Source organism: Lynx rufus, unplaced genomic scaffold, assembly GCF_022079265.1.
Source record: "Lynx rufus isolate CCGP_SWC_20201006 ecotype Redwood Valley unplaced genomic scaffold, mLynRuf1.p SCAF_16, whole genome shotgun sequence".
Classification (NCBI taxonomy): Eukaryota; Metazoa; Chordata; class Mammalia; order Carnivora; family Felidae; genus Lynx; species Lynx rufus.
In genome coordinates, this window is record NW_025814830.1 from 45188597 (window position 1) to 45214163 (window position 25567).

Here is a 25567-nt window from a genome sequence, read left to right on the forward strand (position 1 = left end):
TCAATTCAATATATAGTTGGCTTATTCACGTTCTGTTGAGAAATCAGGTGGGAACCAACCACCCTGGGAACCAACCACACTGTGGAAGTTACAGAAAATGTCCTCAACAGTCTTCTGTTACAATGGAATACTTGCACGCTACAAATGGAAAGAGAGATCCTGGGAGATTTAAGTATAGTTAAGTTAGCACTAGAAATAGAAACCTGAGGGAGTGCCCGGGTGGCTCACTTGGTTAAGTGTCTGACTTCAGCCCAGGTCATGATCTCAGGGCTCATGAGTGTTGACAGCTCAGAGCCTTGGAACCTGCTTCGGGTTCTGTGTCTTCCTCCTTCTTTGTCCCTCCCCAGCTCGCACATGAGCTCTCGCTCTCTCTCTCTCAAAAATAAACATTAAAAAAAAGAAAGAAACAGAAACCTGAATTCTTTAAGTTTAAAATCTCAGAAAAATTTTAAGAATTTACATTAGCTCCACGTTCTGATTGTGGTTCATGTCAATGTTGAAATAACACTGCAGAAATCTCTGTTCGTCTACCTCAAAGGTGAGGTATTTCCCCAATAGTCAAGTTGGGAAAAAAAAAAAAAAAAGCAAACCACAAAATCCACTGAGAAAAGATGTTACAGAGACCCTCCTTCTCATTTTTCTACTCTATACTGTCCACAAAGACCCCAATATGTACAATTTATTGTGTAATACTCACTTTGATGTTTTGGATTTATCCTAATGAGATTTAATGAGATTACCACCCTTTATACAAACTGCTTTTGAGAGCTCTCCTAAAGCCATCCAATTATCTTTAATTGTGCATTGCATCATCCCCATGGCAACCACAAGCATCCATTCACTAAAAATATGAGAAATTTCCCCTAAATATTTTTTATTCAGGAGTCCTAATCTGCTATACTCTGAAGATATGGCTCAAAAACGTGACAGGTATGACCATAAATACAGCAAACCAAGCAGTAGGAAGTATATGCTATCTTTTATTTATATACACAATCTTGTTAGAGTAAAATACCATATCTATGAAATCATCTGTACATAATAAAACGATTCCTAAAACAAGCAGGGAAGCATCTACTTTAAGCGAAATTTCAATTCAACAAAAAAAATTGTGGTTTTTTTTTTCTACTTTGTTGTAATGCGATTTGTTCTATATAGCACATTAATTTCTAAATTATTTCCAGAAAAATGTCCAAGTTGTCTCCCATTATACCTGTGGAGAGGGGATAAGAGCTGTGGTACCTCTTGTGCAGAGGAGTAAATACAGGCCTAGAGTTTATCAACTTGTCTTGAGTTGCAGAAGGGAAGGTGCCTAGCTAACAGTCCATCATTTATTTTTCCAGACCTTGGGGTTCTAGGATATTCCTATAACCTGTATGTGGATGTTGTAGATTTTTCCTGAGGAGGGTTCACAGTTTTCATTAAATTTTCAAAAGGTGTACTGACCCAAAAAAGATTTGGAAGCACACTCTACTAGCAGATTCTCATGCCTCCTATTCTCTATCTGTACCTGAACCTTGCTCACTAGCTGTATGATTTTATCCCATGCTTAAAAACCCAAGAGGACCAAGAAGGTTTTTTAAAGAGCACTTCTGAATAGGTAAACAAAACTCCAAGAGACAAGTGACAAAAAGATAAGGACAGAGAGAAAAGTTGACACAAACCCCAGAAATCTGGAATAAGGCTCATTTTTTCTTCCTAAATCATGAGTGATACTCAGGTTTGTCTGACTAGGGCCCATTTAAGCAAGGCCTACATGTTCCACTTTCCAAAGGAGAAACAAACCTATGATAACAAAGGCTTGGCCAGAAACCTCAGTCACTTACTATTCACAGTATATAAAAGATTATTATAAACATGATTTTATTTTATAAAACAAAACAAGATCCTTTACCAAAGTTGAGTAGCCCATTAACTTAATTAGGTGGCTGCTAGCAACTAGGTCTTAATCATATAAACATGAAAATAATAATCTGATAGTCAACTTTTCTCTCTCTTTTTTTTTTGAGAGAGTGTGTGTGCGTGCGTGCGTGTGTGCGTGCGCGGGGAAGGGGCAGAGAGAGAGGGACACAAGAGAATCTCAAGCAGGCTCTGGATGGTCAGCACACAGAGCCCAACACGGGGCTTGAACTCATGAAACCGTGAGATCATGACCTGAGCTGAAATCAAGAGTTGGACGCTTAACCGACTCAGCCACCCAGGCGCCCCCTGAGAGTCAACTCTTGATTTATATTTACTCTTTAGTCTTGGGTCACAGGGTAAAGAAATGACTTCCGTGTAATGAGTCTTAAGTGCTTCCCTGTATACTCAGGGTTTGTAATGGTTTTAAATGTGCCATCAGTAAGATTATCTATTTAGGGCTGTTATATTTCCTAATGGTTCCATTTGCTTCTTCTTGGATTTAAATAAAGGCAGCAGCATCAGGGTTTAAGACCCCCTAAGGAATCTAAGATTTAATTATAATTATAGCAATTGTAGCACCACATATTGGTACTGGGCTATAACATCATCTCCATTAGAGGTTTTCATTCATCTTAACTTTAGATAGACAATTTTTTCAAATAAAGATATTTCAAGTATTCTTATTGGTTCCCCCAGAGTCTCTGAGCTTTTCAGTCTAGCCCGTTTTACTTTTATAACTGAAATGTATGTAAATATTTGAAAAGAAGACTGTATGGCTAATTCCAGAATAAGAATGAAAGCAAGGGAGGAAAACTGCACAGTGGCACATCATTGACAGGAAAATAAAATTACTTAGGTTAAAAAAGGTTACGTTACTAATATATAGGCTTAACACTGAGTAACAAATGATCTTGCTAATGGACTTAAAATGAAACTTTAAAAGTTCTGTGGTGAGACAAAGGTCTTAAAACTACTGCTAAGTGTCCTGATCAGTTTTTAGCAATTTGATAGGTAGTATCTTTTCTTCCCCATAAACCTTGTCCTTTTTTTTTTTTTTAAAGAACAGAAAAATAACATTAATCTCAAAAAGGTAGGGAAGAACTCAGTTTTCATTTCTGCTATAAACCATTCTCTATTTCAATATTTTTGGTGTCTTCTTTGATCTTCCTTACTAGACAAAGAGAGAAAAAGACCGTCCAAACATATTCAAAGTAGTTGGTTAAAAGCAGGGAATGATAAAATTATTTAACTACTGAATGAAAAGTCTAAAAGTAGTAATAATGTGGCACATTTCCTTAATTTCCTATAATGGATGATACACTGTGCTTTTTCTTCAGATGATCTGCCCTTTCATTTTAACTGTGTTTGTTCAGAAAAAAATGTTATTAATATATAGTCTTTGTTGGGGCGTCTGGGTGACTCAGTTAGGCATCCGACTCTTGATTTCGGCTCGGGTCATGGTCTTTGTGGTTTGTGAGTTCAAGCCCCACATCGGGCTCTGTGCTGACAGCATGGAGCCTGCTTCAGACTCTGTCTCCCTCTCTCTCTTCTCCATCCCTGCTGATGCTCTCTCACTCTCACAAAAAATAAACATTATAAAAAAATTCGTAATCTTTGTTCTCAAATTTATATATACTAACATTTTAAAAAAAATAATAGTTTTAAACATGTTTTTTTTTTTAATTTTTTTTTTTCAACGTTTATTTATTTTTGGGACAGAGAGAGACAGAGCATGAACGGGGGAGGGGCAGAGAGAGAGGGAGACACAGAATCGGAAACAGGCTCCAGGCTCCGAGCCATCAGCCCAGAGCCCGACGCGGGGCTCGAACTCACGGACCGCGAGATCGTGACCTGGCTGAAGTCGGACGCTTAACCGACTGCGCCACCCAGGCGCCCCTAAAAAAATAATAGTTTTAAAATCATGACTTTTCTATATTCATACAGAGGCAGGGTACAGATTAACCATGACCCCTTTCCTCTGACCATTGGAAGAAGTCAGTTCAAAGCCAGTCACAGAGGAATTTGCAAGCTTCATTGGCAAATATGAAACTGATGAGCCTATTTTCTTCTGTGGTCAGAAGGTGATTCATTAATTTTCAGGATAATCTGCATATCTAAATAACTGGCTTCAGAAAAGGAAACTACCATTTAGAAAAGCCAAGAAAGGCTAAAGACCTGCCTCCCTCCTTTTTAAACTTGGCTGCAGTACCAGAGTGGGTTATATAGGAGGGAGCATGCTTTTTCGAGTGCAGGTGTGAATCTATCTTCTTGTCCTCGAAATACAGAAGAAAGTCTTTGATGCTAGGATAGGGATCTGATATAAACAGAAATTCACCTAAGCAGTAGGTATGGCAAAAGATAACCATGACAAAAATGCGCAGCCTGATGAAGTGTTTCTGTTATTTTAACAAAGCTGGGCAAATAGTCCTCACTGTCCTGTCTTTGGGCTCTAGTACTACTGTGTTCTGCGATCATCTCAGTCACTGAAACTTAATAACTCATATATGCAGTTGAAAGCAGGTTTTATTCTGACAATTCAGATTGCCAGGGGGAGGGAAGCTAAACAGCAACTACCTTGTGTCAAAAGGAAAAACTACTACAAAGAGAGATGAATTGTAATGGTCTACTCTACGGTGTGGACCACTAATCACAAATATGGAAAAGTGTCATCACTGATTCCTAAAAAAATGTGTCTAGGACACTTATGTGAAGATTTTAAAAAGAGTGAGATACGGAACTGAAAATAATCTCTCACACCCTAAATAAAGGCAGAGGCGCTTCCTGAATAATTAGGGTAGCTTAAGTGCTTTTGTGCCATTTCTAGAGTCTGCTGGGAAGGAAAAAAATCTGCCTTCTTGATTAAAACTGGCCTTTCTTTAGCTGCCAAAAGCTGTATGCCAAATTCACAGCATTTTCAAGACTGACTCAGAGGTGCCCTGTGAAAGGGCCAGAGCCCTGTGCTGGTGGGAAGGAAAAGGTATTTGGTGACAGCCAGGTAAGAACCAGCACTAAAAGCTTCCAATGAACTGGTGTGTGCAGCTCTGGCATTCTAACACCAGGCCCCCTTGGTCAGTGACAGAAGCCCGCAAACCACGGGACAATGAACAAATAGAGGGCAAAGCGACAAAGGGGTTTTATTTTCTATCATATTTCCTAAAGAGCAGATTAATGAGCAGTGGCAATTAATAGCTGATGCCAGACATATGCCTCAGACCACCTCTCCCTCGGCAGCTGTTACTTCTCAGGAGTTTCCTTCATTTTGCTGAGCCAACAAATTCAGAATAAACCTGGCCAAACCTCCATTATGACCTCCTGGACAACAGATTCATAGGAACAAAAGGAAGACCAGATAGATATAATTAAGAAAGAAGAAATTAGCTAGGTAGTTATTATCTTTCCTATCTTTACTAAAACTAGTTCTTTTGAGAGAAAGATAACAGATCACATTTATAGAGTACCTTTCTTGTCAGAAGCTCAAAGTACCTTTATGTACCTTAAACTTTTCTAATATTTAAATATCTTCTTTTGTAGCAGTGTGCTTACTAAGTAATTTTTTTTTTTTATAGCAGCAATAAGGTATTTGCAGAGAAAGGTTAGAAAATTCAAGTCTCTTCTAATCCAACCACTTTGCCCACAGACGACAAAATGCTCTGGCAAGGAACAATACAGGTACCCGGCAAGTGGTTTAGTATTTTGAAGATGACACTACTCTTGGCTGATATTAATTCCTCTGCTTCCCCATACTGAAACACAAACAAACGAAATGCATTCACAGGTTAACGAGTCTTAGATCTGAGGGCTGTCTGGACCTCTACTTCAAGGCCACCACCAGCCCTAAATTTTTCCCATGCCAGTTATACAACACTTTACATTCATCAAGTTTGCAGGACCCCTTTGGTGAAGCCAGTATAGTAGATACCTTTTCTCCAAGCCGAATACTGCCACATTTCAGAATGTTGATGTCATTTTTGCAGTCATCCATGAAGCCACAGATTAGACGGTAATCACTGAAAATGATGGCCGTCATCTTGGTGATGTATTGGTGACACTGGTATTCAGTGATATTGCCTCGGTGATCCACCAAGCAGGAAACCAAGTAACCTTTTCCAACTGGTTCATCAGCACATTCTTTAATCTGCTCCAAAGAAAGTGGCTGTTTTACACAAGTATTTTATTTTCCTATCATGTAACTTTTATAAAAGAGAGAATGTGTGATCTTTTCTTATTGATTTCCCATCTCTGTATTTGGGAGAAAAAGAGGAAAACACTTAGAAATACATTTATTTTAAAGAAAATAGTGGCGGGCATATTCAGATCGTTGTACTCTCTAGGAAATACCCGCTAAATGTGTTTTGCAAGGAATTTTTACAATTTCAGCTTTATTGAGATATAAATAAAAAGAGCTTCTAACATCTACAGCTTCAGAATGGCTGTACTGAAAAGTTCCTTTATCCACACAAAGAAGGCAATGGACAGTGAGATTAATCTGGGAAACAGGTCTGGAAAACAGGTGCAGAAGTGAAGTCTAGTACCATGTCCCAAGTCAAGCTACACAGCAAACCATTACTGTCAGGGAAACCTAATGGCCAAAAGGAGGGAGGCAGGAAGGCATAATATTACTTCTTGACATGACATTAATGAGTTCTGAATTAACTGTGGATTTGGACATGTGTTTTTGAACTTTAGTAGAGTCCCAGCTTCGCCACTGTGGTCTGGAACACAAACATGTTTAAAATGATGCTCAGTGCAGTCTGGCAAAAAGTCTGAGAAGGGGAAGGCCACTGCAAATCTAATTTGGGTGGTTTAGACAACATGTTCTAGAGGATCAAGCACAGAGTAATTCCACATGGTTACTGTTCCTGCAAAGTGCATCCCAAACCACAAGTGCTAATGAAGCAAACTAGCCAAAAAATGCTGAAATTCAGTCCTAAAAGAGTAAAATCTACTTATAGGGTTGTAAGCTTGAATTATAAAATGGGGAAAGTTGTTTGCAAAAATCCTACTGCATTTGAAGAAATTAAAAACAAACAAAAATGGTAGTTTTGAGAAGAGTAAGGGGCCCAAATGTAAATGTTTATTTTTACTATAAATGAGAAGAGAATGTTTTACTGGTTTTTTGAAACCAATACAGACCATTCTCTACTATCACACTTATCGTAAATATGTATAGAGGGCAAAACAAATACACCGCACACACATCATCCTATAGCCCACTAGGTCTCTTCATGCCTAATTCTTGTATCAAATCCAGATCAAGTCAGACACTCTGTTCAAGACAGAAGACTGTTTACTTTTAAAGAAGCAAACTTGAGAATTTAAGTAAATAGTCTCACTCTGGCTTCAAGAGGCAGCAGAGACCTTCAACAATCAAGATGAATGCAACTCTTTCAACTTAACCCTGAGGTTTTTTGGTTTTTTTGGTTTTTTGGGTTTTTTTGTTTTGTTTTTTTTTTTTGGAGATGCCTAAAAAAGAGGGTCATGAATGTATTTCCAGGAAAAGCCTTGTTTTGTTTTGAGTAAAACAAAAGTTTCAAAAGTGAAAGGAAGGCATTTGTAATCCAACTAATGAAAAGCCTGTGTAAGAACACAAAACCAGTGGCAGACAACTGGGTTTTAAAACTTAATAAAGTGCAAGAGTTCAATACAGCCCTTATACTGGGCAATCAAGTTTATAAATCTGAAGAAAAGCCAGGAGCACGTTTTGAATTGGAGCCCCAATAAGAAAATAAATGTGTATTTAGCTTCAATCACTTGAGATTTTACTGAAGCACAGAGACTGAGTACCTATTTGTATTTTAGTTCACCACCAGTTACAATAGGGCATCGTGTTTGATTCAGAAGATTATGCTTTCCTTCAGCCATTCCATTGGCTAGAAGTTTAATAAGACAGAAGGAAAATTTCTAAGATTAACAGCAAGAACCGCAATAAATCATCAACATATTTATGAATGGGAGTAAACTCTGAAGTGGCTGGGGAGCAGATTCATAAGGTGCCATTAGAAAAATGCTGCTGTCACTCTGTTTTTGACGTGAAGCAGGAGGGAAGCAGGAAGCGAGCAGTATTTGCTTCAACTACAGAGAGTAAATAAGTTTGGTATGCAGTTTGCAGGTATTCTTGTGATGCTGTTTTTCTCCTTGCAAATAGGATTGCAAGAAAGAAGATAGGAGAGAGATGTAGAATAAAACATTTTGTGGGCAATTAGGTTCTTCCTGATTTTAATTTTCCTGATTCCAGTATAATCTCCCTCCTAGGGAGGGATAAATTCCGGTTTTTACTTGAAATCTTTGACAAAACCACAACACCCCAAAAGGTTACAAGAGAACCATCATTACATACCCATTATAAGAAAACCAATTATACGTATATATATCTTTTATAAGCCAGCCAAGTGTGAAATTTTTCTGATGAATATGCAGAGACTCTGGGCAAAATTTCCACAAGGCAATCAAAGTGCTATAAACAGCTAACCATATAGCTAGCTAAGGGACTATGAGGTGTGCAATACTAAAGCCGAAGCCCAATGTTTTCAAAGATACGCTATTCTGTTCTGAAGCCCCAAGGTAACTATGAAGAAGGGTAACTGCTTTAAAAGAATAAAACATATCAGATCCAGTATTAGAAGGTGTGAGGAAGCAAAGAGGTTCTAAACAGGGTCCTGTAATGATGTAACTGAGGAACAAAGCTGAGGGCTTATCTGGTTGGAAGAGGGTGGTCCTGCTAAGAACCCTTAGAGCTAAGAAAGTGGTCCTGAATTGAGTCATCAGTAGGGTAGTTTGAGGGCAGATCTAGGTGTTGCAAAATGTACAATTATTAACTCTGAGGTGGAAAAACAGCAACTGTTCTTTGTGATTCTTATACTTCAGTATGCAGAAATCTCTGGCTTTTTGAAATTCCTATCACTTATTCCAAAAAATAAAATAAAAATTTCAATACCACAATTTTCACTAATATCATTTGTTGAACCAAGACAGTTGAAAAGTTTCCCCAATTAGCACCCATACAGTGCTATACTATTTTCATTATTTTTATTTTTATACTCAACATCTAACTATAACAACATACACAATCCTTCCACAAACCTTTTTAATGCTAACTCCTATTATTTGAAGCATATGCCTCTGTGGTCCAACTGATCCAAACGTGTAACTCAGAAACGTTGATAAGCCTCTTGGGGAGACCATTTTGATATGCTTCAGACATCAGCAGATTGTAAAAAGTGTGACCGCAGCACTGATGACAGAAGCAGTTGTGTCCTCCATCTGGGGACCAACGGAGCCTGATTTCCAATGTGTCTGAATCAATAGCGTCCTACTGTAACTGTAGGTGAATACAGGAGGCTAGTTATACTCCCCACTGCAGTGGCCTCTCTCAGACCATGTAGATGTGAATTCCAAGAAAAGTAAAGTAACTGAGTCAGTTATTCCTCCCTTAATGACTGGTCTGGTCAACAGATGTAATTTTCTCTTCTAAGCCATTAAATACCCACAAAATTCTGTCACAACCTACCTCTGATATGGTAGATTTACAAACCTCTCTGGCCACAGATTCAAATTTGGGGTCTGTAGTTAGATTCAGCTTGTAATTCCACAACAACTAGGTATAAGAGAAAAAAAACAAACAAAACACTGCAGTTAAAATAGTATGAAATTTTCCATCAATGGTTACCGTAAGTGACAAAAGTCCATTACACAGAGTCACACAAAAGCATATTCAGTTAATGAAAAGTAAAGTAAGAGGGGTGCCTGGCTGGCTCAGTCAGTAGAGCATGCAACTCTTGGTCTTGGGGTTGTGACTTTGAGCCCACGTTGGGTAGAGATGACTTAAAAAAATTAAATCTTTAAAAAAAAAAGAAAAAGAAAAGTAAGATAAAAATGTCATTTTGTTTACAGATAAAAGGAAAAAAAATGAGGGCACCTGGGTGGCTCAGTTGCTTAAGTGTCCTGCTCTTACTTTTGGTTCAGGTCATGATCTCACAGTTGGTGAGTCTGAGCCCCTCATCAGGCTCTGTGCTGATGGCTTAGAGCCTGCTTGGTTTTCTGTCTCTCTTCTCTGGGCCTCCCCGGTTCACGTAGGCACATGCACACATGCTCTCTCTCTTTAAAAAATGTGCAGACAAGGGCACCTGGATGGCTCAGTTGGTCCGACTTTAGCTCAGGTCATGAGCTCATAGCTCGACTTGAGAGTTCAAGCCCCATGTCGGGCTCTGTGCTGACAGGTCAGAGCCTGGAGCTTGCTTCAGATTCTGTGTCTCCCTCTCTCTCTGCCCCTCCCCTGCTCACCCTCTCACTCAAAATAAATAAACATTTAAAAAAATGTGCAGACAAAATAAAATATTACCACTCAGACATACTTGTTTATTTTTTCACTTAAGAACAATTTTTTTTAAGTCAAGAAAAAACTGCAATTAAAATCTCTGGTAACGTTTTCAGAGAAAACATTAATAAAGTTGTACAAGCTAAATTTTATTAAGCCTATTAAAAGTATAACCCTGAAGCTCAGATTTGGTAGCTTTAGTTGCAGATTTCACAATCCACGGTGCTTTCATAGATCAGTTTTATGAAGGAGAGATGCCCAGAATCTAGTTTCCTTTCTTTATTCCTTTAAAATTCCTTTCCTATCTTTATTCCTTTAAAATTCTCCCTTGTCTTGACATATACACCATAAGGTCTACTTTACACAACTGTTTTAACATGTTTTAAACTGCAAAATATCTAAAGCCATTACTGTTCACATGTGAGGGCTTAATATTACCTTAGCTTTGCAGCTTTACTTAAAATTTTTCCAATATATGATTCATTTTCTGAAAAGTAGCCCAAAGGAGCCCTTATTCTAGGCTCAGCTGGAGAGACAGAGCAGGGACTTTGTATGATGCTGAAAATGGAGAGACTGGGGGAGGGAGAAGCAGTTCACAAGTCTTTCTCCTATACTCCAAGACTAAACAATGCAATCAATCACTCACTGATTCACTCAAACATCTGGTTAGCACTTATGATCTACCACGCAAGTCTAAACTCAAGGTCTTCATAGGCTATTACAGGAAATAGAAAAAAATGTTCTGAGTATGTACCGTTTTAGGAGCTGGGAGTTAAAACAGGAGAAAGACAAAGACTGGCCAGTGGTGGCTATGGTCAATGGCAAAGTACTGCAAGTATTTGATTAACAGCAACACAAGGTACCACAACAGTACAGGGAAGGAGTACCCGAGACTGCGTTGGGGCATTTGGTCCAGTAAAGTTTACCATAGGAAGTGCTATCTAAGATAAAACCTGAAAGACAAGCAGTTAGCCATAGTAAAGGGGTAAGGAGAAGACTATTTTATTAGGTAAACGAAACAGGATGCACAGAAGCTCACTGAAAGTGATGCAGGGCATGCCAGAGGAACGCGAGTCCAATGGAAGACTGACTCTGGAGAGGCAGCCCAAGGCCAGGTCATAAACCCCTAATAAGCTATGTCTGAGCTCCAACCTGAGAATAACAGGGAGTCACTAAAGGGAAAGGGAATGACATGACCAGATCTGCTTTTTAGAAGGAGAACAGTCTTATATAACCTGTGTTAGGAACAATACAGAAATAAGCAGTTAATTCTGTATAGGAGTACTAAAGAAAATTTTGTGAATAAATAAAACATGAAAAACGAGTGGGATTTCTGCTCCTCTTCTCGAAAAAAAAAAAAAAAAAAGCCAGCAAAAAGCTCTAATCTCTCGACTCTCATCAATAAGTGAGTTTTTAGAAAAAAAAGGAGTAGAATCTGGCCACCATCTATAACAAAATCTCTAAGAGGACGAACTTCTGCCTTGTTCAGCACAGTGTATGCCAAGTGCCCTGAAGAGGGAATGATGGAACACATAGGTATCAACAAATATTTGTTTAATAGACATACAAAAGAACAAACTTATACCATTATGAGTGACAAGTTCAAACAACAGGACATATGAGGCCAAACTGAGAAGGGGTATAACAGAAGCTTAGCTCTAACTGAAGAAATCTTGGGCCTCCTGGTTCCTCACAAGCAAAGATGAATCCAGTGAATCAAAAGACAAGGTCAGAATTTAGACAAACACATTTTACAATTATCTATTAATTCAGTCCGTACTACTTGGTCATTAAATTTTATATTTTAAAATTAAAGCAACATTCTTCTTTTAAAATTAAGAACATTCTAATATTCTGTATGTACATCTAACCAAAGATAGATTAAAAATTTCCCTCCTTATTGAGTGACTTGTAGCTGACTCAATGCCATTTCTTTCAGAAAGAAAGAAAGAAAGAATGAGAAAGAGGGAAAGAAAGAAAGAAAGAAAGAGAGAAAGAGAAAGAAGAAAACAGAAAGACAAAGAGGAAGGAAGGAAGGAAGGAAGGAAGGAAGGAAGGAAGGAAGGAAAGAACAAGCAAGAAAAGCTGTCTGATAGCTCAAGGATTTAGAGTAAACAGCAAGAAATGACAGAAAAATTATAAAATACAAACCACAGATTGCTTCCTTACTTTTATGCAAACTCAGATGTCCTATGATGGGCTAGAAACTGATTTTTTGTCAAAGCCATTTAAATAATCACTTAGATCTTCTGAAATGTCTTTAACTTTTAATTTGGCACCCCTCATCCTTTATTTTTCTTTCTTTTACTTTGAGATAGAATTCACATACTATAAAAGCCACCACTTTACAGTGTACAATTCAGTGGTTTTCAGTGTATTCAGAGGTGGTACAACATCACCATTTTCTTTTTTTTTTTTTTTTTTTTTTTTTTTTTAAATTTTTTTTTTTTCAACGTTTATTTATTTTTGGGACAGAGAGAGACAGAGCATGAACGGGGGAGGGGCAGAGAGAGAGGGAGACACAGAATCAGAAACAGGCTCCGGGCTCTGAGCCATCAGCCCAGAGCCCGACGCGGGGCTCGAACTCACGGACCGCGAGATCGTGACCTGGCTGAAGTCGGACGCTTAACCGACTGCGCCACCCAGGCGCCCCAACCATTTTCTAATTCTAGGACATGCCCATCACCCCAAACAGAAACCCTACACTCACTTTGTCACTCCTCATCCTTCCTGCTCCCATTCTTTGGTAACCATTAATCTATTTCCTGCTCTTTTATATTTTAAAGTTTATTTATTGGGGCACCTGGGTGGCTCTATCAGTTGAACATGACTCTGGCTTACATCATGATCTCATGGTACAATGAGATTGAGTTCAATCCCCACAAGGGACTTGCTACTGTCAGCACGAAACCCACTTTTGGATCCTCTGTCCCCACCCCACCCCCCTGCCCCTCCCTTACTCGTGCTCTTTCAAAAAGAAACAAACATTTAGAAAAAAAAGTTAATTTATTTGGGGGGGGGAGGGGCAGAGACAGATGGGGGGGGTGGGATAGAGAGAATCCCAAGCAGGTTCCAACCTGTCAGCACAGAGCCCGCCTTGGGGCATGAACCCACGAATCGTGAGATAAGGACCTGAGCCAAAATCAAGAGTCATTTAACCAAATGAACCACCCAGGCACCCCCTGCTCTTTTATTTTTAACATGACCTAGTAATGATTATTACTCTAAGTAGAAAGGGAATTCGGGGGCGCCTGGGTGGCTCAGTCGGTTAAACGTCCGACTTCAGCCCAGGTCACGATCTCGCGGTCCGTGAGTTCGAGCCCCGCGTCGGGCTCTGCGCTGATGGCTCAGAGCCTGGAGCCTGCTTCCGATTCTGTGTCTCCCTCTCCCTCTGCCCCTCCCCCATTCATGCTTTGTCTCTCTCTGTCTCAAAAATAAATAAAACGTTAAAAAAAAATTTAAAAAATAAAAAGAAAGGGAATTCAGCACACGAAGCCACCAGTATCTTTTCCTCTAGAAAACACACATTGCACTCTTCATTACTGACAGTGGATTATTCATACCATACTTGACAAATGTCCTCTCCTGAGTGGTTATAATCAACTAAGAAAAATAAGTGCAACTGACAATAAGTGCTATCAGTTAGCAGAATGCATTTCAGCTTCAACTTTCTTAAACATAAGATGTTCACTTTTAATTCATCTACATACCCATCTCCCTCACCCAGACACATATTGAGTAACTGCTATAATCTGGAATCCAGCTAGGTGACAAAATTGAGAAGAGTGAAGGAAAAAAGCCACCGTCTCGGCATTCAAGGAGCTCAACCATAGGAGCCAAAAGATTTGAAAGAGTCAGACTGAGAAGAAAATAAGCAATAAAAATATAGTGTGATAAATCTGATACCAGATGCATGCAGAAGATATTATGGGAATACAAAGGAAGAATACAGCTCAGTGAACGTGGAGGAAGGGCAGGTGTGGGAAGCAAAAACCAAGTTATACTGGGCTTGATCCCCAAGAATAAGAAGGAATTTTGTCAGGTGGGAGATTGGGGTTCTAGGAGTACAAAGCTAGAGAGCACAGAGAGTGCAATAATAACTTCTGGGGACATCCACAGTTCAGAACGGCTGCAGTTGAGGGATGAAAGCTGGGGCTGGCAGGTTGCAGGCAGGGGTCAGATCACACTGTGTATTAGAGCTCACATTAAAGAATGCGTATTTTACCTTACAAGAAATGGGAAGCTAATCAACAATTTTAACCAGAGAACTCAAAAGCTTAGCTCTGGTCGCAGTGCAGAGAAGGGCAAGACGAGGGGGGGTTAGCAGACCAGTTAAAAGCCATGTACTGCTGGCTGGGAGAAGATGAGATGTATCCGAGGTGTTTGGGATAATGACAAGTTTTGGGTGTGGAGGGTGAAGCAAAAAGCTTCCTTCACAGCCAAGCTCCTTGAAAAGCATAGCTCATTTTATCCACTTCCTCTTCCATTCATCTTACAACTTTTAAATCTTGTTTAGTTGAATAAGTAGTTAAAAAATCAAAACAAACAAGCAGTTTCCAGACAAGTCCTTTTCTGAAGTCCTACCAACTCCCCAGAGACAAATATTTCAAATTCCTTTTGCTGATTTTTTTTTTTTTACAGATATTACCTCTACAATTTTAAACTACCTAATTAACTGCTATTTCTTGATTTGTTAGTTTTAGATATTTTGTAATATTCTATAAAACTTTATATGGTAAAAGAGAAGGAATGAACTTTTATATGCTTCTTCCTGATCCCAATTCTCCCAATATAGTTAAATCATAATGTCAGATGGTGAGTATTTACATTAGTGGTGCTATACAAAAGTATACATGCTGAGCTATATAGAACATTATTATTTCATTCCTTCCACTTACAGTCTGTCACAGAGTTAACAGTCATTTATTTCATGGGCCTATTTTTCTCCATGGTCATTACCAATTAATCCCCAATCTCTAACTGGAAAAGTAGAGAGTTTGGTTCTAGAAAGGACTATGAGGCAGAGTAAAAATGTGAAGTGAGCAGTTGGAGCGTGGAGTTCTGTGGAAAGGAGTAGGCTAGATAAAAGACAGGAACCACACACTGTCACCAGAGAACACAGGTGACAGGACAGGAACCAGACAGGAAACACACACTGTCATCAATTGTGCCAGGGAAACCCTGGTGGCAGTCTGCTTAGTCATCTGTGTGTTCTCTCCAGATAACAGCTCAGGTGTGAGAAGAAAAGACTCACAATGGGCACAGGGAGGAGCTCTGGCTTAGAAGACTCATGCCCCGTGGGAACCACTATCTCTTATAACAACCCTCTGGGCAAAGCTTTCAGGGTCTCTGCAAGGGACACACTCAGGTATGAGTCACCGCATCAGGGAAGCCCCAACTATGGCACCCCTATCGAGTAATTACAATTCACTTACAGTTCTTTCGGGTCCAAACAGAATGTACCATTTAGGATCATTTTCATCATGACCTATACTGCCTTGAAGCTTAGTCAGCATTTTACTACTACCAGACCACCAGAGATCTGAGTTACATAGTGAGTAGAATTCAAATTCTCATGAGGAAAGGGAAAGGGTTTTATTAACCTTTCACTCACAGGACTATTAAAATAAGCTGCTATAAACATTCTTCAAATGACACACAAACATTCCTGTTGAGTTAATAAATACCTGGAAGTGAAATGGTTGTATCATGTATTATGCTTATGTTCAGCTTTAGTACGTAAATGCTAAGCAGCTTCAAAAGTAGTTATACTAATTTACATTATCACTATCAATGCATGAAAATTTCCTTATTCCATAGTCACATCAATACTTGGTACTGATACCATCAGTCTTTACAATTCTGGCAATTTATCTAATGGTGAATCACTGAGGTTTTAATTTCCATTTCCCTGATTACTAATGAGGTTGAGTACCTTTTCATGTATTTATAGGTCATTCAACCATCATCTTTAGGAAATGGATGTTCAACTATCTTACCCTTTTTTCTTTTTTTTCCTTTTTTAAAGATTTATGTATCTAAGTAATCTCTACACTCAATGTGGGGCTCGAACTCATGAATTTGGAGATCAAGAGTCGCATGCTCTTCCAACTGAGCCAGGCAGGTACCCTTCCTTTTTCCTTTTTTTTTTTTAAATGGCTTATCTCAAATTTATCCATTCAATAGTTATGTTGTATCTTATCTTATGGCATAATTTCTATTTTAAAAGTCACTTAAATTAAAAAGAAAAAACAAACTGAACCACCAAAAAACAGTTCACTCATTTCTCTCATCCTCTGTCCCACTCCCCTAACAACCACCAATCTGTTCTCTGTAACTATGAGCTTAGTTTATTTAATTTTTAAATTTATTTAGATTCAGCACAGAAGAGGGAGCATCCAGTGTTTTTGTTTTTGTTCTTTTTTTTTTTAAAAATCCATACAAACATTTACTCTAATCCTGCCCAAGGGTGGAGGAGAAGGGGTCAGGGCACTACTGGGGCTACAGGCCTTTGCAGACAGCCCTTGGGGGAGGGTGGGACTCCTGCAGGAACAGTCCAGAGGCCAGTAGGCCTTGTGGGGCAGGGTCTGGAAAGCGAGACCCTGAGGGCTGACACAGGAGCCGGCTTGGCTCCCAGAGGTCACAGAGTCCAGGTGGGTTTGGGGGGGTACCAGTTCCCCGGCTCTGGCCCAGGCCAGGATGGACTCTCAGTCTTGGTGGCTGCTGAGGTGCCAGGTCCCCCAACTCCCCGCCAACAAGAGGGAAGGCAGCGCCCGGGTCTTCCTCCTCTGGGTGAAGACGACAACTGTGCAAGTCCCTGGGTTCAAATTACAAATAATAAAAACAACAATATAAAATTTTTTTAAAAATTTAATATTTGAGACAGAGATAGCACACGAGCGGGGGAGGAGCAGAGAGAGAAGGAGACACAGAACCCTAAGCAAGATCCAGGCTCTGAGCTGTCAGCACAAAGCCCAACATGGGGCTCAAACCCACAAACCATGAGATCATGACCCTAGCCAAAGCTGGATGCTTAACTGACTGAGCCACCCAGGCACCCCAACAATATAAAAATTTAAAAGACAGCCCCTGTCCCAAACACCCACAACTAGCCTGCCTGGTCTGATCCCCACCTCTAGCAGGAAAGAAGAGGCAGGGACAGGAGGCCTCGCCAGGCACTCAGCAGAGCTCACTGGGTTTCACTTTAACATAACGTTAAAAAAAAAAACCACAACAAAAAAACCGATAATGTTTAGCATTATTTCACTTTAGCATAATGCCTTTCAAAGGTCCCACCATGTTGTCACAAATGGCAAGATTTCATACTTTTTTATAGCTGAATAATATTTCACTGTATATATATCACATTTTCTTTATTCATTCATCCATCAATGGACACTTCAGTTGTTTCCATGTCTTGGCTACTGTAATGCCGTAATGAACATGAAGGTACACATATCTTTTCAAGTCAGTGTTTTCATTTTCTTGGAATAAACACCCAAAAGTGAAATTGCTGGATCGTATGGTAGCTCTATTTTTAATTTTTTGAGGAACTCTATGCTATTTTCCATAGTGACTGCACCAATTTACATTCCCCCCAACAGTGCATGGGGATTCCCTTTGCTCCACATCCTCACCAGCACTTGGTATTTGTAGTCTTTTTGATAACAGCCATTCTGACAGGTGTGATTGTAATCTCTAATTACTGACTGGTATTATTTTTTCCTTAAATGTTTATTTAAAAACACAAAACAAAAACAAAACAATAAATCCATCTGGTCCTGGAGTTTTCTTTATGGGAAGATTTTTACCTCCAGATTCATTTTTTTAAAGTAAATACAGGTTACTCAGATTTTCTACTTCTTCCTGTGTTAGTTTTGGTTAAGTTTGTTTTTTTAGGAATTTGTCCATTGGGTAAACATTTTCAAATGCATTGGCCTAAAAACTGTTCATAACTAATCTTATCTCTTGCTTGACAACACTAACTCATTCCAGAACTCCCTATTAGGTGGAAAGTTGTTTAATTTTTAAAATTTGTTCCATTAACTTTAATGGGAAAAATTATAATGCATCCTATTCCGACCCAAAAGTGTATTACTTTGCTAGTACTGCCATCAAAATACCACAGACTTGGTGTCTTAAACAACAGTGATTTATTTTCTCACAACTCTGGAGTCTGGAGGTCTGAGATCAAGGTGTTGGCAGTACTGATTTCTTCTGAGACTTCTCTCCTTGGCTTGTAGACGGCCATCATCTTTTTGTATCTTCACATGGTCTTCCCTCTGTGTCTATGTCCTAATCTTCTCTTTTTATAAGGACATCAATTCTCCTGTTTTCTGTATACTATTTGGCCCCTATTCAGTAGTGTCAAATCCTTCCTAACCCCCAAAGCCTTTTGGGGTTCTAGGGCACAGATAAGCTGCTTTCTGGGATTTCCCCTATGGCAGATATTTTATTCCCAATCTTATGCTTTATAAATAATGCCACAACAAATATTATCTTATAGACACATCTGAATCCATTCTTTTAAGTATAACTATACATAAATTCTTAGAAGTAAAAATGCTAGGCCAAAGAATATACACATTTTAAGTTGACTGCTTTATAAAGAAGTTTTTCATATTTATATTCCTATCCATAGGCTAGAGAGGTGTTTAGCCACTTTTTCTTTTATACTTCAAGGGACCTAAAGTCTCTGTAGAAACTACTCAACCTTTCCATTATGGCGTGGAAGGCAACCAAAGACAGTATACGTAACTGAATGTGCGTGGGAGCATTCCCATAAAACTTTATGTGTAACAGTGGTTTGGATTTGGCCAATGGGTAGCAGTTTGCTGATTAGTGGGCTAGAGAGCTTAAATCCCCATATTCCCATCAATACTGTGTATTTATTAATTTTTTTATATTTGCTAATCAGATGGGTGAAAACAATGCACTCATTTGTCTTTTAATTTTCACACTTTTAACTATAAAAGAGAATCAACTTTTTCATTATTTACTGGACATCTTTCTCTTTACCTGTGAATAGTATATAAATATCTGTTGCCTGTGTCTATTAACAGCGCTTTCTATTAAAGAATATAGGCCTTTTTATCGGTGTTGCAAATACTTTTTCATAATATACCGAACATTTTTGAAGGAAAAATAAAATCTTTTGAGTTTGTTTAATGCAATCAAATTTACCAATCTTTTTTTACAAATATAGTTCTTAATGTTCTGTCATGTTTTAAAACACCTTCCTCGTGTTCATGTTTTCTTCTAGTACTCCTGTGGTTTTATTTTTACTTTGAATCTCTGACCTATCTACACATTCTTTAGAATAAGCAGTCAATCTAAGCAGTTAGCCTGCTTCTCTGCTCTTACATCTGCCCTCCAAACTGCCTTCTACACTGTGACAGTGATTTCTTCCAGCACTGTCAGATATAAGACTACTCACTCCTCTTTTAAGACCCAACTCAAGTCTCATTTCCACTTTTAAGCCTTTCTTGACATCAATCCCCCCGGAGCAAAATTCACTTTTCTTTCCGCTAACTCTAATACAGGCCTCTGTCTTCAAGGTATTCACTTGTAGGTGCCTGTAGTTTCTATCACAGTGTACGGTACATAGTATGTGACTGTATTATGACTGAATAAAACAACTTCAAAATATGGAATTCTAAAGTTGTAAACTTGATAAGCAGAGAAACAATTATTTTCATATGGTAGCTATAACTGAAGTAAAATTTAAACTTAAGTACGTAAATATTATTTGACAAAACCTGTTGGTTTCTAGAATGGAAGGGTATTTGCAGATTTACCATGATCCTTAAATAAGGCCGATCAACGTGGTTAAAATGGAGGGAATCTAAGAAGACATAATATTTCTCAGAATAACAGGAAAAGCATCCTGAACCTGTCACACATATAAAGCATATACAGTGAACTCTGGAAAATCCATACTTACATGATTGCAGTCTGAAGAAATCTCATTTTCAGGCTAAAAGGGGGGAAAAAAAAGACAATGTTAAAAAAAAAACAACTCAAGTTTTCAAACACCACCAAAATAAACTCAAAACAAGAAACGTGAATATTTAACTGAATATGCTTCTTCGATTTAAGAAGGAAAATGGGGCTTATATATCTTTTAGATAGCTGGGGAGAAATATACCAGAAAAGGAGATGAGACATAACCCCTTTGTAATCAACGGTTTGATCTGAAAATAGGGACAGGGGAGAATAAAGTACTAAAGAAACAAAGCTATAGGGACATCAGGATCCTTACAGAACACTTCATAATTCTGAAAGCTAAAGAAAATCAGGCACAATACAGGTGTCCTTTCTAAAGTTAGATATCTTAAAAAAAAACAACACAGGGGCGCCTGGGTGGCGCAGTCGGTTAAGCGTCCGACTTCAGCCAGGTCACGATCTCGCGGTCCGTGAGTTCGAGCCCCGCGTCAGGCTCTGGGCTGATGGCTCGGAGCCTGGAGCCTGTTTCCAATTCTGTGTCTCCCTCTCTCTCTGCCCCTTCCCCGTTCATGCTCTGTCTCTCTCTGTCCCAAAAATAAATAAAAAACGTTGAAAAAAAATTAAAAAAACAACACAAAACAAAACAGACTTATTAAAGAGGGCAGGGGCACCTGGGTGGTTCAGTCGGTTAAGCATCCAACTGTGGATCAGGTCATGACTTTGCAGTTTGTGAGTTTGAGCCCCGCATCAGGCTCTGTGCTGACAACTCAGAGCCTAGAGCATGCTTCCGATTCTGTGATTCCCTCTCTCTGCTCCCCTACCCCGATCACTGTCTGCCTCTGTCTCTGTCTCTCTCTCTCTCTCAAAAATAAATACATATTAAGAAAAAAATTTTTAAAGAGGACAAAGAAGGTCCATCAAATGATTTAAAAACTAGTCTTATGCCACCACTAGGTGAAGTGAGGTCATGGGTACATAGGACCTCTATGTAACTTCTTAGGAGCCTATAATCTTGCAAGTATATCATTTAAAATAGAAAGTTTTTTAAAAAAATAGAAATTATATATATAGTCCCATGACTATATGTGCTCTGCAAAGCCAGGTACATGTACCAGAAGTAAAATGAACTTTCTATTCCATAATTTAAAAAGTAAGCTAGGTTATGCTTAATGTTACATAACGGCAATACACATATTTAGTTTCCTTGTTCATGCCTTTAAAAAAGATACAATTGTAAGACAATACCATTTCATTTGAGTTTCCATAGCATTCCAACCTGTTCAAAGGAAGGGAATTCTGTGCACCTTCTATGAAATATCACCAAAGCAGGTCCTAAAAGATGCCATTTTCAAAATAAAGATTCTTTCTATTCACGGATAGAGATAAGGCAATAAACAGTAAATATTAACAAGTTAAGCAGCCACAACTAGCATCAATCACTTCAGAAAGAAAAAGTTTTCTAGGGAACTACTAATTCCACTGTAGAATTTAATAGGCATTGACACTAATATAAAAACTTGTTTTTGTACTTATTCATAAAATATTATAACTGACTTTAATTAGGTGTGCCTGGGTAGCTCAGTCGGTTAAGCGTACGACTCTTGATTTTGGCTTAGGTCATGATCTCACTGGGATTGAGCCCCGAGGTGTGCTGTCAGCGCAGAGCCTGCTTGGGGGTCTCTATCTCCCTCTCGCTCTGACCCTCATCTCCACATACATACACTCTCTCTCAAAATCAATAGACACACACACACAAAAGGAAAAGTGACTTTAATTAGATTCCTAGGTAATCATAAAATTACAACATACCATCTTTGGACTGTTCCCCCACTTGTCTACATAAAAACAGGTACTGCCTTTTGGGGGGGGGGGCTTTCTAGTCTCAGAAATCAGCCTCTATACTATGACTGAAACTAGCTTAACTCTGCTCCCTCCACTTCAATCCCAAGTGCTTGTCTTACATCTCTTAACAGTTTATTATTAGCAAGAAAGCTTTATTTTGTTTAGGCAGCTTTCTGCCTTATCCTGTTTTAATCTATCCCTTAAATATTTTCCAATCAATCAGCAATTCTTGCTCTTTCTCAAACAAAGCACAAAGCCAATGAGTAACACTATCATTTCAACTAGTATTCATTTCTACTACACAATAACTTTGGATTAAAGGGGCATTCTTGAGGGGGGCCAGCCAGCTGGCTCAGTTAGTAAAGCATACGACTCTTTATCTCAGGGGGTGTGAGTTCATGCCCCATGTTGAGCGCGCAGCTTGCTTTAAAAAAGGAGCATTCTTTTTAAAAAAAAAAAAAAATTTTTTTAACGTTTATTTATTTTTGAGACAGAGAGAGAGAGAGCATGAACAGGGGAGGGTCAGAGAAAGAGGGAGACACAGAATCTGAAACAGGCTCCAGGCTCTGAGCTGTCAGCACAGAGCCCGACGCGGGGCTCAAACCCACGGACCGTGAGATCATGACCTGAGCCGAAGTCAGACGCTCAACCGACTGAGCCACCCAGGTGCCCCTAAAAAAGGAGAATTCTTGAAAGAAATCCAGAGCATTGGAGCATTTTCAAAATAATTTATTTAAATAATATGCAAGTTGCTCATGGAAAAAGTGTTATGTTTACAGTTCACAGGACCTATACGAGCAAATTGACAGTTTTAATGGCTTGCTTCCCTACATTGGTAGACTGGATTATTTCCCCTAGTTTTTTACTCCTCTTTAATAGCATCTGATATCCACAACCTTTGCTCTGTAACTCTGCACAGCCTCCTGCTGCGCAATGAGTATACACCCTGCTCCACTGATATAAGGCTAGGCTACTACTGACTTGCTTTGGCCAATGGGATTTTAAATAGACACAACAGAAGAGATTTTATTTACTTTTTAAAATGTTTATTCATTTTTTGAGTGAGAGAGAGAGAAAGAGAGCATGAGCAAGGGAGGGGCAGAGTGAGGGAGACAGAATCCAAAGCAGGCTCCAGGCTCTGAGATGTCAGCACAGAGCCCACTGGCAATGGGGCTCAAACTAGGAGATCATGACCTGAGCCAAAGTCAGACGCTTAACCGACTGAGCCACCCAAGCGCCCCAATAGAAGAAGTTTTAAATGTGCTTTTCACTCTCACACTCCTGCCATTTCCCAAGAGAAGAACACGTCCAGGCAGCTGCTAGTACAAGGAAAAGAGACATGTGCAGCAGACTTAAACCCTACCTATAGCCCAGAGCAGAGCCATCCTAAATGACTTGCAGAGCCACGGGCAAGAAAAGTAAGTATCTGTCATTATGAGAACTTGAAATTGAGGGAGATTGTTATGAAGAAAAAAAATGAATAATATACCTATCAAGCAAATGGAATAATAAAAATCTGAAATCCATTAAGCCACAATTGATAATAGCTACAATCTAATTTAGTGAATTATGTTAGTAAATACAGAGTACTATAGCCTTTTATGAAAGAAACACGTGAGCCACGGAGACACAAATGAACTGCACATTGGGAGCCCAGTGTTTCGTTTTCGTCTCTTTTGTCATCTTAATTTGCAATAGGCAATAAACTTATTTTTTTTTTCTTTTTAGATTTAGTATCTCTTCCAAGAAAGAGAAGATGACAACATAGGAATGCTATAAGAACCAGGTTATGATTTGGGCGCATGGGTGGCTCAGTCAGTTGAGCACCCGACTCTGGCTTAGGTCATGATCTCTCAGTCCTTGAGTTCAGCCCACATGGGGCTCTATGTTAACAGCTTAAAGCCTGGAGCCTGCTTCAGATTCTGTTTGTCTGTCTGTCTGTCTGTCTGTCTCTGCCCCTCCTCCACTCATGCTCTGTCTCTCTCTCTCTCAAAAATAAACATTAAAAAAAAAAAAAAAAAAGAACCAGGTTATGATGTTAGGCCATTGAGACTAACAGAACTAAACACAGCTATGAAGATTTTCTATGTATAATTGCAAATAATTTTAGAAATTTAAAAGGGTCTGTAGAATCAAAGGTCATAGAGATGGTTCAGAGGAAGTGAACAGAGACCTATCTGCAAAATATAAAAAATAAAGTAGTATACCCAAACAGTGGGAACATGAATGCCAGCACAAAGTAACTCCAGAGGAAGTATAAAAAGAAAATGCTATGGTTTAGCATGACCATTTGATAAGACTCTAAAAGGCAAAAATATCAGGGACCAAAAACAGATGTGGGTGCGGATGCAGGTTTGATTCTCAGACTGTACCACTCCCATGATGTCCCAATCAAATCACTTCATCAGACATAGTATGTATCTACTTCTGCAAAACTATAAATGCAGATAGGCTTGATTACCTTTAACCTAAGAAGATGAATCGCATAGAGAATAAAACCCAGAATTACTAAGGTAGAATAAGGCTGAGGATTTTTTGTTTACTTTGTTATCAATGAAATAATACTCTGAAATGATCCCAAGAAATGAAGCAACAAGTAAATACTGGATAATTATGATGGACCCAAAATTGTGTGAGGGATTGTTGTGGGATACAGAAGAAAGATAAGACACTGTCTCTAACCTCAGGTGGTTTACAATCCAGTTGAAGAGATAAAATGGTGAAGTCATGCAATTAAGCAAGAACTGGGACTTGAGCTAGGCCTGAAAGATGAGACAAAGGAATGATTTCCATGGAATACGCAGGGTAGATGATCCCCTAGAGCTCAAGAAGAAAATAAGAGAATCTCTCTTTACTTTTTTAATGTTTTATTTATTTTTGAGAGAGAGAGCAAGTGGGAGAGGGGCAGGGAGAGAAAGAGACTGAGGAACCGAAGCAGGCTCCATGCTGTCAGTGCAGAGCCCCACGCAGGGCTCAAACCCATGAACCCGCGAGACCGTGATCTGAGCTGAAATCAAGAGTCAGGTGCCCAATCGACTTAGCCAATCAGGCGCCCAGAGAACCTCTTCTTAAAAAAAAATCATCTTTTAATTTACATTTTAAGGTTTTATAATGCATATATTAGAATACTTAAGGGGCACCTGGGTGGTTCAGTCAGTTAAGCATCCAACTTCAGCTAAGGTCATGATTTTGCGGTTTGTGGGTTCGAGTTCCATGTCAGGCTCTGTGCCGACAGCTCAGAGCCTGGAGCCTGCTTTGGATTCTGTGTCTCCCTCTCTCTCTGCCCCTTCCCCGTTCGTGCTCTATCTCTCTCTCTCAAAAATAAAATTTTAAAAGTTAAAAAAAAAGAATTAATATTTTATAAGTAACTATAAAATATTGTGGTATATGTAGTAATTTTTTCAAATGATAAAGAAGAACATGATCAAAATAGAGGATTAAGAACTGAAACCTTCCTTGTAACCAGTTTAGGAGTCCTATCCTCACTCTCTCCCCATTAAATCAGAGGCAAAGAGCAGGCTCCTAGCCTGTGGAACTATCAAATGAGAAGCTGAGCTTTGCTAT

General features: G+C 39.0%; 1 protein-coding gene across 3 annotated transcripts in view; it reads right to left on the minus strand.

The window, feature by feature from the left end:
- Positions 1-25567, minus strand: part of GLG1 (golgi glycoprotein 1) — a 149968-nt gene that overhangs the window by 40417 nt on the left and 83984 nt on the right. For all 3 annotated transcript variants that reach the window (XR_006961908.1, XM_047078762.1, XM_047078761.1), the window contains exons 2-4: positions 20160-20192; positions 9410-9496; positions 5822-6037 (exon numbers count right to left, since the gene is read on the minus strand). Coding sequence is in view for 2 of the 3 variants with exons in the window: in XM_047078762.1 (XP_046934718.1) it covers positions 5822-6037; positions 9410-9496; positions 20160-20192 (336 nt within the window). In the remaining variant the exon portion in view is untranslated. The remainder of the gene's footprint in view (positions 1-5821; positions 6038-9409; positions 9497-20159; positions 20193-25567) is intronic.